This window comes from Onychostoma macrolepis, chromosome 15 (genome assembly GCF_012432095.1).
Source record: "Onychostoma macrolepis isolate SWU-2019 chromosome 15, ASM1243209v1, whole genome shotgun sequence".
In the NCBI taxonomy this organism is placed as follows: Eukaryota; Metazoa; Chordata; class Actinopteri; order Cypriniformes; family Cyprinidae; genus Onychostoma; species Onychostoma macrolepis.
This window is the reverse complement of record NC_081169.1, coordinates 23,415,543-23,432,959: the sequence shown is the minus strand read 5'-3', so window position 1 is coordinate 23,432,959 and position 17,417 is coordinate 23,415,543. Positions and strand designations below refer to the sequence as shown.

Genomic DNA, 17,417 nt, shown 5'->3' with positions numbered 1-17,417 from the left:
GCTCTGTGAAAGATAAAACCCCGTTGTTATTTTTTTTTTCGAGAATTTTGGCAGAAAATGTAGTGATGTGAAGACTGTTATTGGGCAGACTTGAAAGTCTGTGTCTTTGTTAAATATTTGTGTCTTTGCTAAATCATTTGGTTTGCATGCAGATCTGCAATTTAGAACCTTTCAAAGCATTGCCTTTTGTATTTTAAATGTATTGTAAAGCCTTTATATTGTTTGCTATGGGTATTTGCTGAAAAACTAGAGAACTACCAACTAGGTATTAAAATGTATAAATTATATTTATTTTTTTAGGCCTGGTTCACAAAACAATACTTCACCAAATGCAAAAAAAAATTCACTGTGGTGTTGGTGTGTAAAACTTACTTGAACAGATGTCAGTGAGCTGAGCCACTAGATGATGTTTAAAATGAAGTTAAGAATGTTGTTTTGTTTGTGACATTCGCTTGATGACTAAAAAGCAAAGGTGAAGAGTCTGTGAGAGAGGGAGAGAAGTGAAGTGTGTGAAGAAGATGTTGTCAGAGCGTGTGTGAGTGTTCTAGAGAAAGTGTGTGTGTGTCGATAAGTTAGACTTATCTGTATCGCCGTTTTCTAAGCCTCAGTGGGTGGCATGAGATTTTAGTCACTGCACAGTAATCTGTAAAAGTTCAAGATCAAAGACTGATCTTTCTCTCTCTTCTCTTTCTCTCTCAGGGCGAGCAGACAGGTTTGGATGGGAGCGTGTGTGATAGCAGGAGCTGGCTAAGGCACGTCCAGATCTCTCCATCCACCCACCAACACAACCTCACAGCCTGCCAGATACATGAGCAGGTACGTGGAGAACACACACACACACACACACACTCAAAGCACCTGCATGGCCGACATAATGAAGTGTTTAAAGGTGTTTCTGCTATCTTTAATAGCAGATTCCTTCTGCATTCTCGTTCGATGTGTGTGTCGCTGTGTTTTTGTGTTTTGGTCTTTTGTATCTTGGCTGCAGCGTGAAGGACCACAGGCCAGGATCACACACACACCCACACGCACTCTCTCGGTCAAGCATGATGATAATCACACATTTTGTATCTTTGCACTCGGATATGAGGGACGACAAATTCCTGAATCCTTATGGAGTGAAAGACAGTTAGAAAGAGACTCTGAAAGAGAGCGAGAAGACAAAGAGAATGAGTCACTTCCATAAATTCACAGCTTTTATTCGCAGTATTTTACACACCACAAAATTTTACTGTTTACTTTTTATTTTTTATTTTCTTCCTTAAAAGGTTAAACCAATTCTGTGAGGTTAGTTTGTCATTTTTGTGTGTTTAAAAGGCGACTTTTAAAGTTTTAAGTCCATATTTGAAGAGAAACTGAGTAGTTGGATTAAGATAAACTGAGTTATACTGAACCGAGTTTGACTGGATTAAGTTATATTGTAAACTGAGTTGAGTTGGTCTGAGTTGAATTGAGATTAAATTGATTTGAGTTGTACTGGATTAAACTGAGTTAAATAAAGTTAAATCAAGTTGAGCTGGATTTAATTCAAATGAGTTTAGGATTAAATTTGAGTTGGACTGAAATAAATTAAGATGATGCAAACTGAGTCAAACTAAATTAAATTATGTTTAGTTAAAGCAAATTAGACCAGACTGGAGTAAACTGAGATTAGAATAGATGGACTGGATTTAATCCAGACTGCATTGATCTGGACTAGAGACAAGTGGATTTAAATGGAGTTGAAGTTTTGTTGTGCTTTCTTGAACCACTACACAGCACAGCCAGCTAAATCTGACAAAACAATAATCATGCCATCAATTCATGCTATCAGGATTATTTTGGAGATATCACACCCTTCTGAACATCCAAATCACACAGTGAGATATTCAGTGATTATGAAATTAATTTACCATTTGCCTGTCTACAGATAACAAAGAACTCTCAAAGCACCAGTCTGCCTTTTCAAGTGAAATGACGTATGCTGAGGATTCATTCACATGATAAACAGGCCAATTGTATTTTTCATATTCAACTTTGCAAAGTGAGATCCACTAGAAGAATCAAATCAAAACGTTTCTCAATCTAAAGTGTGTTTTTAACGTTTGACCACTACGTGAACGATGAGAAAGCAGGACAATGTGATGGCTGGGAGGTCTAGATTTTCCAAATATTTGACTTTTCTAAAGGTTTACATAAAGAGAAACTAGAAGAGAGAGAGAGAAAGAGAGGAAGAGAACCTGTTCAGACACAGCATTATGATATGGGCCATAATTGTTAAACTATGACACCTTGTCATAACAAAGAGTTGGGCTTAGACTTTATGGCTTCCGGCATCCCACATGTTTTTATAATCACGCTGTACCTCCTTATAGCGACAAAACCTGGAGAGAGAGATACAAAAGACTGACCGTTATCAGTTTTCATAAAGAATAGATTTTGGCTGCGTGGAGGTGAAGGAATGTGCTCTTCTTTTTCCGATCCCACTCTGTTTTCACTTACAGCTTTCCTTTATTCTTTAAGATGTTATCCAGAAAAATGAACCAAATTGTTTGGATGAATTTTAATCATGTTGCTGTTTAATGCTTAAATAGTTATTTAAAATTGAAAAGTTGAAAATTAGCGTGAAACAAAACACTCGTCATTTAAGTGTTAAGCTATTTAATGCTTAAATATTCCTAGTTTAAGTGTTACCTAGAACAATTAACAGGAAGAAAATCCATTGCTGGACAGATATTGATCGACTTGGACACAAGGAATGTTAATTGTTCGATTATTCCAGTTTATCACTCGTCACCTTTTCACTGGACCTGGGGAAGGGGAAAGGGGGATTTCAGTGTGAGGCGTTGGTCGGTGTAAGAGTGTTTTTCATTCCTACAGTGCTGAACGAAGGATCTAATGGACCTGTTTATCAGGACATCAGTCGACTAACATCCGTTTCTCATAGACACTTACACAATAGAGCCCAGCTATGTGAGTCGGTGTGTGTGTGCGGTGCTTGTATATCAAGTGACCTCTCTTACTTGGAGAGGAAAGTGTTGCGCTGTTTGCTTCAGTAATCGCTGAAGTCAAGGTAACGATTATCTAGTGCCCTCAAAGTCAAGTGCAAGTGCCTGTGCATCTTAAAGTCTTGGAAAAAAGCCCTTGGATAAGCCCTGATGATAAATGTTTAAGGATTTGTCTTCTGTGGTTCAGTATAAGTCACAATTGGTCATATTAATTCTCCATGTACATTGAGGTCTAGGTATGGTAGAGGCCTGCTTTGTTGACTGTGTGTTTAAGGTAGACTCAGTTGACTCAATCTTTTATTATAAGCACTGAAAGTTTACAAGTTTACAACCTTCACTTACCAGTTAACCTGAAACTGCCAGACATCCTAACCCAGACACACTCACACGTTTACCTAGCTATCCAATGAGGACGTGCCGTAAAAATGATTATTTATTTATACATTAATTATTTTTATTATTATGAATTTCTTTTGGAAACTTCCGAGGTGTGTGTTTGTAATTTATTTATTTGCTTTTAGTATGTTTACTGTTTACTGTATTATATTGTATTTTAGTACATTATATTAAATTTAATTATTTTCATATTTCTATATATTTATATGCATATACTTCATTTGATTTTACCTTTTGGGAACATCCAGGAAGTGAGTGATTTCATTTAATTTCATTTCATTTTAGAATTCAATTTTATTATATAACACTTATATGTCCATGGATTTATTTAGTTAGTAGTTAGTTTTAGTACATTTACTATATATTTTAATGCATTTTTTTATTCCTTTACACTGTAGTTAGATATTAATATTTTAATCATTTTATTTTGCTTTTTTAAACATCGTGTGAATTTTTCAGATCTAGCTAACTTCTGTGGTCAATATTGTCTAGCTGTAGTAACATTCTCTTACTCGTTCTGATATATAACGTTCTGTTGTGGTTACCACTCAAAAGTCCTCACGATAATGAGCATTCATCTTCAGAACAGTGTGTGTTAGGGTGTGCATGCATTCGAGCACACACACTTCTGTGGCATCTGAAAAGACTCGCAGGTTGGCACTCACCCTTGGCACTGAAGAACCAGAGCACAGCCCAGGATGGGTTGCCAGGAGTGATGCCCATTAAACTCCCCTGATCTCTGAGCATTGGCTGGCCCGCTGCGTCCCCGGCCAACAAGTTGTATGAGTGTGTGTGCCCATATCATTCACCCCACGGCCCCTCACACCACGTTTGAACAGCTTTGCCTTTGTCTCATACTCACAATATTATTGTGGCCCTTTGCTCCCTGTCTTTGTGCGTGAGTGTGTGCGATAAAAACACACACACACACTCACAGAAAGAGGGTTGGCTGTGACATTACAAGTACAAGATATCAGAGATCTGCAGGAAGGCACCAGAAGGGGTAGACGGGCCGTGAAAGTGTGTGAGAGAGACTCCGTTCTCATGTTGTCTTGAGGGTCCTGCTAGTTCCCTGTATTCTCCTGTTAAACAATAGAGCAGGACTCGGTCCCTCCGTGTCCCCCGCGGCCTGCTGGGCCTTGTACGCACACACACACACATAATGACCATGGTGTTTCCAAGGGGTCTCCACTTCTCTGTTGTCTTTATCATATTATCAGGAGTTTTTGTGCGTGTCTGTCTGATTGTGTGACATCTCTAATAAGAACGCTGAAATGTCACCACCAGACTGAACAGGAAGTGAGCCGTCTTATGCCTTCAAGGCTTGCCAAAAATAACACCATCCAAATAACACAACTGTTTCTCCCACTACCTATTGTGTTCACGCAGGAAGTGTGTGTGTGTCAAACAGATAGGTCTCCATTCGGATTCTTTAACACCGTCTCTTTCAAACACACACGCTCAAGCTCAGGTTCCCATCATTGTTTGTCCATCAAAATGTATTGTCAATTGAAATCATTTATTTTTTTATTTCACATGCTCCTTAAAATACAGACCGCTCCACCATTTGGAAAATCCTGAGGATCAAATAAAAAGTAATTGTGATGTAATAAAATACTGAACTGACACTAAAATCTGATTTGTTAATAATGTCAAGTTTGATTATTTATAAGATTAGTTTATAAGAAAGTTTATTTTGAATAGAACATATGTTTTCGAACAACTTGGCTCATTAATATTAACGAAGATTTTTTTTTTTTTTTATAGAAACTGTGATAACATTATAAATGAATTTACTGATCAATTTAAAGTGTCCTTGCTGAATATCTTTTCTTTAAAAAAAAAAAAACATTAAACAGTAGTGTTCATTAAACATCAGTATTCTCTCCCATGTTAAACATCTGTCTATCTCTCTCTAGATCTTTTACCGTGTGGTCCGAGAGGTCCAGCCGGGTGAGGAACTCTTACTGTTCATGAAGGCTGAGGATTTTTCATGTGAGACCATGGCTCCAGACATACACGGTGAGTTTGCACTCATACACACATAAACACACACACAAACTTGTACGCTTGCTAACTCACTCATTCTGTTGTCCTGCAGAGGAGCGTCAATACCGTTGTGAGGACTGTGACCTGAACTTTGAGTCTGGTTCGGAGCTGTTGGACCATCAGAAGCATGCGTGCGGTACCCCGCCTTCCTCCGGATTCAAGCTGTCTAAGCAGGGTCTGCCCAGCGCAGCGGACGATCCTGATCTTGACCCGCTGCACTTACACACTCACCCCCTGAACTTACCCCGCTCCCCACAGGAGTGTAAAGAGTGTGAGCAGGTCTTTCCTGATGCCCAGAGGTTAGAACATTGCTGTTTTGTTTTATTTTATTTTATTTTAAAACACTGCTGTTTTATTTTGTTTTTGTTTTTTTATTTTAAAACACTGCTGTTTTATTTTGTTTTGTTTTATTTTAAAACTGCTGTTTTATTTTGTTTAATTTTATTTGAAAACACTGCTGTTTTATTTTGTTTATTTTTTTTTAAAACACTGCTGTTTTTTTATTTTATTTGAAAACACTGCTGTTTTTTATTTTATTTTAAAACTGCCGTTTTATTTAATTTTTATTTGTTTTGTTTTGTTTTGTACATGCTTCTACCAAAACACACTCAAATCTGATAATTCTGTCTTTCTCTTTTTCTGTCTGTCTCAGTCTGGACACTCACTCTCTGTCTCACTCCGATGAGAGGGAATATAAATGTGATCAGTGTCCGAAGGCCTTCAACTGGAAATCAAACCTGATTCGCCACCAAATGTCACATGACAGCGGCAAGCATTATGAATGTGAAAACTGCTCAAAGGTAGAGTCCAGATATTAGAAAAGACGTGTGCAAAAACAGGCATCTCTTACTGTAACACACCTTCTGTTACCTCAAACTCAACAATAATTCCACCATGGAAAACCTGTTTTAAATGCAATTAATAAAAAGCAACTAACTATTTAATCATATATAGTTAGGATAGCAAAATAAATAGCCTTATCATAAAAATAGAGAACATTTTTTGTTGTTAACTTCAAAGGTTTTATGTCCAGTTAGAGCAAATTCATAAGCATGAACCTATAGGTGTCAGTCTTTGTTTACAATAACGTTTTTGTTTACTTTTGTACAATAATCAGTTCTGGTACTTTCGGATGGCCACTTTGATGTCCAATCAAAACCACTTGAGATCCACTCCAATATGATTCCTGCTGTCTATAGGCTGTGTACGTAAACTTTGTCCCTATATCTCTCTCTCTTTACCCAGCAGGTGTTCACAGACCCCAGTAACTTGCAGAGGCACATTCGCTCTCAGCACGTGGGGGCGAGAGCTCACGCCTGCCCCGACTGCGGCAAGACCTTCGCCACCTCCTCGGGCCTTAAACAACACAAACACATCCACTCTTCCGTCAAGCCCTTCATATGTAAGTCACTCAGACCCTTCATATGTAAGTCCGCATGCTTTCTACTCTGAACACCACACTGCAAAGCTGGAGAGCTCCAGCATCCTTTTGAAATTCCCGCCAAATTTTAAATTTTTGATTGTAGATTGGTTGCCTCAACTGGTATTTAAAGACAAGTATACCTTCAATGCACTGTAACTCACTTTGGATCCACCAAATGAATAAACATAAATAGATTTTTTTAAAGTTTTTTTTTTAATCTGTTTTTGAAAGATTGGTGGAGCTCTCCAGCTGGCCTGGGTTATCCAGCACTTATATTCATTTCAAATCGGTCTATAATCCCTATCTTGCATGTTTTAAAGTCAACATGAAACAGCATTCACAACCCATTTTACTTCTAAAATGTGACGCATTTCACAGAAAAACAGAATATTGAGGTAGAAAAAATATGTTGGTATTGACCTGGAATTTATTGGATTGGGAAAAGTGGCAGTCAGAGAAGAGTTGTTTTTTTTTTTTTTTTTATAAAAACTAATTTTTACACTAATAAATCATGCACAATAAGAACAGGAATATGTGTTAAGAAATAAAATAGGGTCATTTTTGATTTCATGTTGTCTTTAACATGAGGTACTGAAGAGCAATAACTGAAAATTATATTGAAATTAGTAGTATTATTAATATTAGTGTGCAATTGCTTATTATTATTATTTGCGTCTAATTAATGTTAATATTAATTAATATTAATCTTTAATTAATATATTAGTACTTTATTTTTTTTAAATGTTATTCTGTGTTTATTTGCTATAACCTAAAACTGCTTTTTTTGCAGGCTGTTATGTTTGATATACTGTATTTATTGACTGTGCATGTTTTTGTGTTTGTAAGTGTGCTGTCTCTGTCCATGTGTACACTTCATTTGTGCTGTGGTGTGTCCAACATCTGATTCTCGGTCAAATCTAGACTAAATGTTACTGACAATATTATACAGTACATACCAACATAATCATGTTCTTATAATCCTATCAGTCTTTTGGAACACTCACTTTACCCTACATTTCCTTACAATGCATGTCAGTACACCACCTCTGCACTCTCAGTTTCAATGCATGACCTCTGACCTCCGACCTCGTACGAGAATGACCTCAATTCTTAATCTCATCCTGCATAAAGAGCTCACTTGCCCCTCATAACGATTTAAACGTCTAAAATCGTACTGCGCCCTCTGAACTTTGCACGATTGAACTTCATGCATTGACCCTCAAAGTGCTGATCCCACACAGCTCGTGTAGACATTCCCCCCTCCGCCACCACATATCAGACAGTAACTAGCTTGCTAACTCTGGCCATTCCAGGAAAATCACTACCACATGCAGGCCGACTCATACAGAGACTAACGCACAGCCATTTACAGCAATCAGCATTTGAACAAGCACAGCTAACAACACTTAATGACCTCGCAACAACACACACACACACGCTCCGAACTACACCACACACATGCACTTTGATGCATACACAGGCAAATATATGCTCTGTAACCGAGTGAGTCTTATTTTTTTTTTCATTTGTTAACATACATTAAATTCAGTACTGAAAAGTAATGATAAAATATAATTCCGTTAAATTGTACTCAGTTTCATCATTCCAAATTAGTTGCTTATGAGGTTTCATCTCAGTTAGGATGAGCCCTTAGAAAGCAGTATACAGTGAGGTAGCTCACTAGGATTTGAAACAGAGCCATAAACTCACTCGTGTCTTTGTTTGCATGTATGTTTTCATATACTTCATACTGGACTTATTACTGAAACAAAACATTGACAAAAATATTGTTAATTATTCTAAACTAAAAGAGAAAATCTCCCTTTTACACAAACACTCATACACATTCATTTTACTACTGGCTGTTCACCACTGCGGAATGTGTTTATAATATTTCTTTACAGTTTATTAAGACCTGACAAAACACAGCACTCTGAAGTGCCCACAGATCTTCCCTCACACACGCCCCAAATTTCACACCTGTTCATCCGAGTGTGTCCAGTTGTTCACAATTATATAAGCGATGTGTGTGTGTATGTCTGCTGTGCTTCCTGAATGTACGATATCCAAGCTGTGTGTGTGTATACAGAAAAACCCACCACGAACTCTTAAAGTGATAGTTCACCAAAAATGAAAATTCCATAATTTACTCACCCTTGTGTTATTCCAAAACTGAAAGCATTTCAAAAGAAAAAGTAAAATATACAGTGTCCATACAATAAAAGTCAGTGAGGTTCAGTGTGGATTTAAACCCTACTGACAAAAAGAGTTCTTCATATCTTATTTGTGTTCCACAGAAGAAAGAAGTCAATTAGGTTTGTAACAACATAAGTGTAAGTAATAATGACGGAATTATCATTCCTATCTATCCTGTCTTTAAGTCAGGACCCTGAACTATTATTTACATCCAATCTCTTGATTAGTCTCTTTGAGTGACCGACTCTATAAACACACATCATGGTAGAACATCCTCTAATTCCGCACCTCACACCTCATGCAATTCGACAGGGATTAGCAAAACCACCCACTAGATTCCATAAATTTTGAAAACATCACGTTTGCAATAGGATATGTGATTATGATGAGAAATGCGAGTGGTTAAAAGGCTCTGTTTCACACTAGAGGTGTTAGACTGGTAATGTATAGGGTGCTTTTATCACTTTCAGAGTGTGCGTTAGGGATTTAACTGTATACACTGCTGTGAGGAAGGAGTGTGTGTGCAGTGACATTGACAGCAAGAGTTTAGGATTCATCATGAGTTTTAAGAATGTTGTTTGACGACTGAACAGTGTGTAATGATGTGAGATGTCTGTGTGTGTGTGTGTGTGTGTGTGTGTGTATGATAGACAGAGACGTCGCTTGGTCCATGGGAACGGACCTGCGGGAGAGGATTCATTCAACTCTGTTTCCTTCTCACGCTTAAAATAGAGCCATTGTGATGTCCTTGTCTCTGTGTGTGTGTGTGTGTGCACCTGCGTTTGACATTGCATTCTTTTGTCTGCCATCCATGCTTATCCTGCATTTTTGTTTGTTTTATGAATGAATGTATGTGTGGCATGCCTAAACTGACCATCCATTTATGCCGTATGTCCATGTCTCACTGTCTCTAGGTGAGGTCTGCCACAAATCTTACACGCAGTTCTCCAATCTTTGCCGCCACAAGCGCATGCATGCGGACTGTCGCACTCAGATCAAGTGCAAAGACTGCGGCCAGATGTTTAGCACCACGTCGTCCCTAAACAAGCATCGGCGCTTCTGTGAGGGTAAAAACCATTTTGCTGCTGCTGCGGGAGGGTTGTTTGCCCAGGGCATGGCCCTCCCTGGCACCCCTGGCCTGGACAAATCCGCACTGGCGGGAATGAGCCATGGGAGTCCTGGTTTAGCAGACTATTTTGGGACAAACCGGCACCATGGTGGGCTGACATTCCCAGCAGCCCCTCCAGCATTCCCATTCAGTTTTCCAGGACTTTTCCCATCAGGACTTTACCACCGGCCCCCTCTAATCCCATCCACATCACCCATTAACCGCCCTCCGAGCGGTGAACTAAGGAAGAGTCCGCTGCTGTCTTCACCCATCTCTGGGTCACATGACCTCTTGAAGAGTTTACGCAAGGATTCGTTCAATGGGGAGAACGAGAGCATGGAGCATCAAAGGGAAGGATCCGTCTCCAAACCAAGGCATGGCGGGAAGATGAGTGACCAGTCGGAGAGTAGTGATCTAGACGACGTCAGCACTCCAAGCGGGAGTGAGCTGGAAAGCACTTCAGGTTCAGAGTTGGATAGCGAAGCAGAAAGCGACCGGGAACGGGTGCGAGTGCGTGAGAACGGGAAAGGCCCGAAAAGGAAGTCCAGCGGGTTCAACGATGCCCAAAGTCCGACTCTTGTCAGCTCCAGTAGTAGTAGCAACACCAATAATGGAAAAGACTTCCCTGTGCCGGGGCTCCTCCCGCCATCTTTGGACGAGCAAACAGCTGTTTCCGGTGCCGTTAATGACTCGATCAAGGCAATTGCTTCCATTGCTGAGAAATACTTTGGTTCTACTGGACTTGCTGGCCTGCAAGATAAAAAAGTTGGGGCATTGCCGTACCCTTCCATGTTCCCTCTGTCTTTCTTTCCTGCCTTCTCTCCATCAGTCTATCCTTTCCCAGAAAGGGAGCAACTTAGACCTCCAGGCCACAAAGGGGAGCCAGAAAGCCCTCCAGTTGAGGGTAAAAAACTTCAGGGCAGAAATGCTGAATCACCTTTTGACCTCACCACCAAACGGAAGGAAGAACGTCTTGCTGCCACCTGCGCCCCTTTGAAAGCGGAAGCCTCACATGTACAATCAACCAACCAGGATCAACCGCTGGACCTGAGTCTCGGTGGACGAAGTCGAAGAAAGAGTGTAAGAGGGGAGGAGTTAAAAAAGAACCCTGTCTTTGGAGAGGAGAGGGTGGAACCGGAGCCACCCAAGGCTGACCCGTCCCTCCAACATGCAAGACCTACGCCTTTCTTCATGGATCCCATTTACAGGTACTGTCAATCACATGTCCTTCCTACTCTCTTAGCATAATGGAATTGACTTGGTTTGATTAAACTTACCATGAGAACTGATAGAAGTTTAACATCAGCAGGGTTGAGAAGAGAAAGATGAACGATCCTTTCGAAGTCCTCAAGGACAAGTATATGCGGCCCGCTCCAGGATTTCTCTTCCACCCACAGGTGAGATTCGTCAGAATATTTTCCCACTGCTAACTCCATTTAATTTTATCACCTTGTCCCTACAGTCCTGCACAAATCATTAGCCTACTTTGAATTGCCTCTTTCTGTGCTTCTGCAGTCAGTGTTCATGCAAGCTGTTCCAGACTCAAATGCAAATAAAAAGTACTGCATGACCAGTCTGAAAGCTTTCTTTTGTAGTTCCCATCATTGGTACAAAAAGGTGGTGTGCAGAATTGTCACACATCTTACTTTACTCACACAAAAACATATGATTATTTTTGCAATAAACTAATTTGGTTTAGTGCCACTAATGGTGCACAAACTGCTTACAGCTGCTTTAAAATAAGTTCAGCACATTAACCAAATTCAAAGCAATTTTATATGCTGACATAACATTACTTGTCCCATTGAAAGCAATTTCTACTATTGACAAAATAACTCCTCGTGACGCTAGTATTGACGTAATAGCTACAGTATGTTGGCAGTAGCTTTACAGGGCCCCAGTGTTTTAGCATTAGCATAGCGACTCCCATGTTCCTCCATGTGGTTCTTTTACTGAGTAATCAGGTCCAGATGTGAGATTCAGACAGGGTGGGAGTTTTGTGACACGTCTCTGTGTGGGTGTCTTTGATTATGATGTCACAAAATGATACCCAGTTAAACTGCCAGAGCCAGACACTGACCCATATCCCTGGATGGAGACTTTGTATAAGTGCATGTGTGTTTATTGTAAATCTGGAATGAGTGATTTTGTCAGAGTGTAAGTGTGTGGTTTTGTGCCTGAGTGTCTCATTAGTGTGTATTAAGTAACCTGTCTGCTTCATGTCATTGTGTATTCGCTATCAGTGTTCTGTAAAAATAATACAAAGTCTCATATAAACCCACACACACACACACGTCTGGTACACATATAGACCAAGAAACACACTCATAGACGCTCACTGGTGTAGTGTTTTATTGGCTGTTTCAGGACAGTGTTTTATGGGCTGTTTCATTGGCCTGATTTATTCCCTGTGTATGCTTTGTGTCTGCGCAAGATAATATCCACATGTCCCTGACACACTGCCTAACGAGGTGACCTATCAGCATCCACTTTGTTGCACTATGCTCACTGGACTCTCTAATCAGCACCAGGGATGCTATTGACAGCACAGATGTATTATGGGAAATGCAATTTTAAATCTACTGTATTAGTGTGATGCTAGGCAGTAGAGAACAATTCAGACATTAGGAGATCAAGTGGATTGTGGGGGAAAAATTTGTAAAAATAGTTCATTTAATTTAGTTATATTTATCATATTCATTTTTTATTATATTAAATATTTGTTTTTATTTTTTAATCTGTATAATAATTGATGATAAATAATTATCAATAAATTAAAAAATACAGTAGATTTTCCTAATCACATTTTTCTTCCATTACCCCAGAAAAATGGTAGTGCAAAAAATTTGATAAATACTGCATAAAATAAATTCAGTCAATCAAATGTGGGACATTAGCCTTTACTAAACATCACATTGCATAATCACACATGATCAGTCTGATTCTTGATTTTGATTTGCTGTTTCCCTTCTGTCCTGCCCCCAGTTTCGCATGCCTGATCAGAGAACATGGGTAAGTTACTCCAAACCGAGTCATTCATGTGCTTTCACAACACACACACACACACACACATTCTTAATACTTCCATGCTACTCACACACACACCCCTAACTTTCTGCAATACACATGTACCCACAATGCAGTTCACTATTAGCATGACATGCTAGATGAAATGCATGGCTCAAACAAACAAATGCATGGACCAAATTGCACCTTAAACAGCTAAATCTGGTCCAAAGTCCTTTCCACTCAGAGAAGATCCATGTTTAGTCAGTAAACACCTACCCTTTTACACTTTTTGCGTGATCTGTTCAAAGCAGGATGACTGATTGATTCATTTTTTGGATTTAAGTAACATAAACAGAACATTTGCACATTATTTTCTAAATAATATAAAAACACACAACTAGCTTTCAAATGAAATGCTCTCTGGTTAAACATTGAAGAAATGTCTTTTGAATTCATGTGTCATTTGGTGCACGCATGTCTCCACTCTTGTGTGCCAGTGTGTGTGTTAACCAGACAGAACAGTTGTTATTTCTGATGGCTACCCCTGATAATGCAGTCAGTGTGAGTGAACGTGATTATTTACACAGAGAGAGTAACAGGCCACGGCTCTGATTTGGGGTGGCGACACTCCCGTACGGCATCGCATCACTGGAGGGGTAACAGTCTCTCTGGGACCCACTCTGAGTGTGTGTGTGATAGCACAAGGGGGGTTTCCAAACCCAAGACATCTGGTACCCTGATAAGATCAACAATTGAAAAAGCTCTTGCTAATGAAGGCCCTCTCAGACACACACTACTGAGAATAGGCAACTCAACAGCTGCCCTACCACAGAGAGGGTGAAGGCTACTTAGCGATCCAGGAAGTCCAATCGCTGCCGATCGCAGATTTCTTTGGACTTAGTTGTTACAGCAATCATAGAGATACCAATCTATGGTAATATGTTTAGACTTCAAGTACCAATCAAACTGGCTATAAAATATATGTGTGTGTGTGTATTTTTGACCTAGACATACTTTGTGGACAAAACCTCTGGCCTGGAGGAATGTTTTATTGCGCTTTTATAGCTCGGAAGACTTAATGAGTTATGTTTCATGTAACTTCGTTTCTCTGATGTTTCTCCTAAAATTCCTTGGGAGGAATAAAAATAGACACAAATGAGCCAATTGTTGACATGCAGTAAGATCACAGAGCTATAAAACTAATTTCGATAGCATAGTACAGATCATTTGGTCTTGGACGTATGTGATGAGAAAAATTTGAGCTCATTAAAACAGACTTTTGCTATTTTGGCACATCTGAGGACAGTTTGAGATATTGTAGTCACATGAGATTACTGGTGTATTTTTCTCTGGAGCTAAATCATAGAAGTAGGAAATGTAAGCAAAAGTCTCCATTTGGTCTGCATTCAATCTTATTGTGCAGAAGAAACAGTGGAGATACTGAAGAGATATTCCTGTAGCAACACATCTGGCAACCAATATATATGACTGCATATATGTATAGAGAGAGAGTATTTTGTGTTCTCATTTAGAGATTAATGAGATAACTAGATAAACATGTTCGCTCAAGGCCTATGAGTGCTGTGGTTTAGTGGTCAGGTAGATAAGTGAAAAATGACTGTTTTGTTGAGTTGGAAATGCTAATAGTGTTAGCCTAGCATTAGTAGGGACAGCACATCCTCTAGATAAGACAGTAGTTGATTAGAAACACTTCTATCTGTCCATCTCTCCCTCCTTCTCTCTGTCTGTGTCTGTGATTTATGGAGATTGGGAGAGAGAGTTGGGGTATCCCTAATCAAACAGGTCTGACACTTCACATCCTCCCAGAGGATGTGAGCCTGACGTTCCAATGGAGAACTTTAACTCCCAGCTGTCATTCCTCATCAAATGTCTGAATTATCTTGTGTCGATCTTTCTGTCTGTCTTTCGGTACCCCTTTCTTTTTCCTCTCCTTTCAAATAATACTTATCCCCTTTCTTTCTTTCATTATTTCATTGATGTTTCTTCTAAGAAAAAAAAGCAAAACATCTAATATCTGCAAAATAATGTCAAATATCTCTCTGTGAACTCTCATCAATATTTCAAGATTCATCCTAAGCCATCCACATTCAGTTTACTTGTATGTCAACAACCATTTGTTTATACTTCATTCTTCCTACATAACAGAACAGATTACTTGGTCTAGGAGGAAGTTGATGAGAAATGTTTGAGTTTATTTTGTGATCTTTGATTTGGATTGGGATACAGAAAGTATGAGCGCAGTTTGAGACTTCAGCACAAGTCCCCAATGATTCTCCATTGCTGTCTTTGTTTCTTAAAACTTCTCTAATATCTTCTGCAGAAGGAAATTTAAATTTAAAGATATTTCTTTGTGTGTTATGTATGCATGTCTGTCTGTGTGTGTGTGTGTGTGTGTGTGTATCGTGTATGTCCTTCACTGTGAATCAGGACTGATTTGTCACCAAAAGCCTAAATAAGAAAAGGGGAAAATTCAATACACACATGAAATAATGCAAATCCACTCTGCTTTCTGAAAGCCCTCAGTGTTGTGCTGCGGTTGATAGGCCCGCTCGCCTACAGGGACCCCCCGGCCCTCCCTCCCCCAGCGCCGTCCCCTCCCTCTCCTTCCTATGATATCATTATTACTGCTGTCTCAGCCTTGATCAGTAATGTCAACATCTTTCATATTGACGAATGTGCTGTCTGCTCATATTGTGCACTGAATGCTTTATGGCCAACATAGGACATGAATCACTCCTGCTCTTCAGCACGCCTCACACACACACACACATTCGGCCTTATGTTGTTCTCATTCTCTGGCTGACACACACATGTAGCTCTATCCCCTTTGAGAATGTGTCCATTTCTGATGAAAGCAACTGTTAGGCTTAATTAGTAAATTGGCAGCGGTTCTTATCCGCATGAATCTCTGTGTGTGTGCACATGTGTGGTCCATCTTGTAACGTGCATTGTTAGTTGAGTTTGTGTGCCAAAATTGGACATTACAGATCAGCGAAAGCATTTCACACTGTTATCCGAGAGTGAAAGTTCACGGTCGGCGTTTTGCCCCGCACATCTGTGGTAGTATGCAACTCCACATCAATAAATGCGAGTAACACAGTGGGGATGTGTGTCCTTAAAGACCTCACAGCAAGGTAATAAAACTTTTCTCTATCTCTCGCAGATGTCGGCGATTGAAAACATGGCCGAAAAGCTGGAATCCTTCGGCTCTTTGAAGCCAGACGGCGGTGACATCATGCGTTCCGTTCCCTCCATGTTCGACTTCCGGGCTCCGCCCACCACCCTTCCTGAGACACTGTTACGCAAAGGCAAAGAGCGCTACACCTGCAGGTAACAATGCTGATGAACCATGGGTCGCGAAGGCGGGGGGGCCGCCCCGGCCATTTATTCATTGAAAGATCGCAATCTCGATTCAAACACGCGCGATCTTATTCCTAAATGATGATTCTGCTATGTCAGTTAAACCTTTGAAATCACATCGTAATATTTAAACCTGCTTTCGCGCAGCTGCTGATGCAGAGAGAGCAGCGCTCATCATATGCTTTATTTGGAACAGCTTCACAAACAGTCAACTTACACAGGCAGCAACATTTCTGTGTTGCAAACATTAAATAATAACGAAAGTATTGGGATGAAAGTTTTTTATAAGGATATAGACTCTGTTGTTGCGGCAGCCGCGATCAAAACGAGTAGCCTAATTAACCTTTGTAACTAATAATACACTTAAAAAAAAAAAAAAAAAGATTGTTACATTATGCCAGTAGGTGGCAAACAGTGACTGTTAAATGTATTCTATGCCTGAATCATTCAAGAGATTCGTTCAAAAATTCTGGACGAAACAAGTCTTCATTTATTTTTTTTCAAATGATTTTTTTACATAGGCTAGCCTAATTAATTATTTAATTTAATACGTATTTTTAAATAGATTCATTTATAACATTTTAGACATTTAGACATAGACTCATTTATTACATGAAATAAAACATTTAGTCAGAAACTCAAGTAAATTACATTGTTTGGTTGTCTAATGTTTGCTTTCAGAATCGTGGGAGAATCATGGCATAAAAATACATAGACTAACATATGATCTAACTAATACCATTAGGCTAGTACTGTTTATAGCCTATTATGTTATTATGTATGTTTATAAACTATGTATGTATTATGTAGTTCTTCAACTTTAAAAACAAACAAATTATATATATATATATATATATATATATATATA

The 17,417-nt window shown here is 39.3% G+C and overlaps 1 protein-coding gene across 15 annotated transcripts in view; it reads left to right on the top strand.

The window, feature by feature from the left end:
* mecom (MDS1 and EVI1 complex locus) overlaps window positions 1-17,417 on the top strand; it is a 169,792-nt gene that overhangs the window by 142,127 nt on the left and 10,248 nt on the right. For 3 of the 15 annotated variants that reach the window (XM_058799817.1, XM_058799814.1, XM_058799828.1), the window contains 9 exons: window positions 700-816; window positions 5,303-5,405; window positions 5,485-5,731; window positions 6,085-6,232; window positions 6,678-6,858; window positions 9,966-11,367; window positions 11,466-11,556; window positions 13,145-13,171; window positions 16,353-16,519. In XM_058799817.1, coding sequence (XP_058655800.1) covers window positions 700-816; window positions 5,303-5,405; window positions 5,485-5,731; window positions 6,085-6,232; window positions 6,678-6,858; window positions 9,966-11,367; window positions 11,466-11,556; window positions 13,145-13,171; window positions 16,353-16,519 — 2,483 coding nt within the window. The remainder of the gene's footprint in view (window positions 1-699; window positions 817-5,302; window positions 5,406-5,484; window positions 5,732-6,084; window positions 6,233-6,677; window positions 6,859-9,965; window positions 11,368-11,465; window positions 11,557-13,144; window positions 13,172-16,352; window positions 16,520-17,417) is intronic. The other 12 variants (XM_058799823.1, XM_058799821.1, XM_058799816.1 and 9 more) reach the window with 12 other exon arrangements.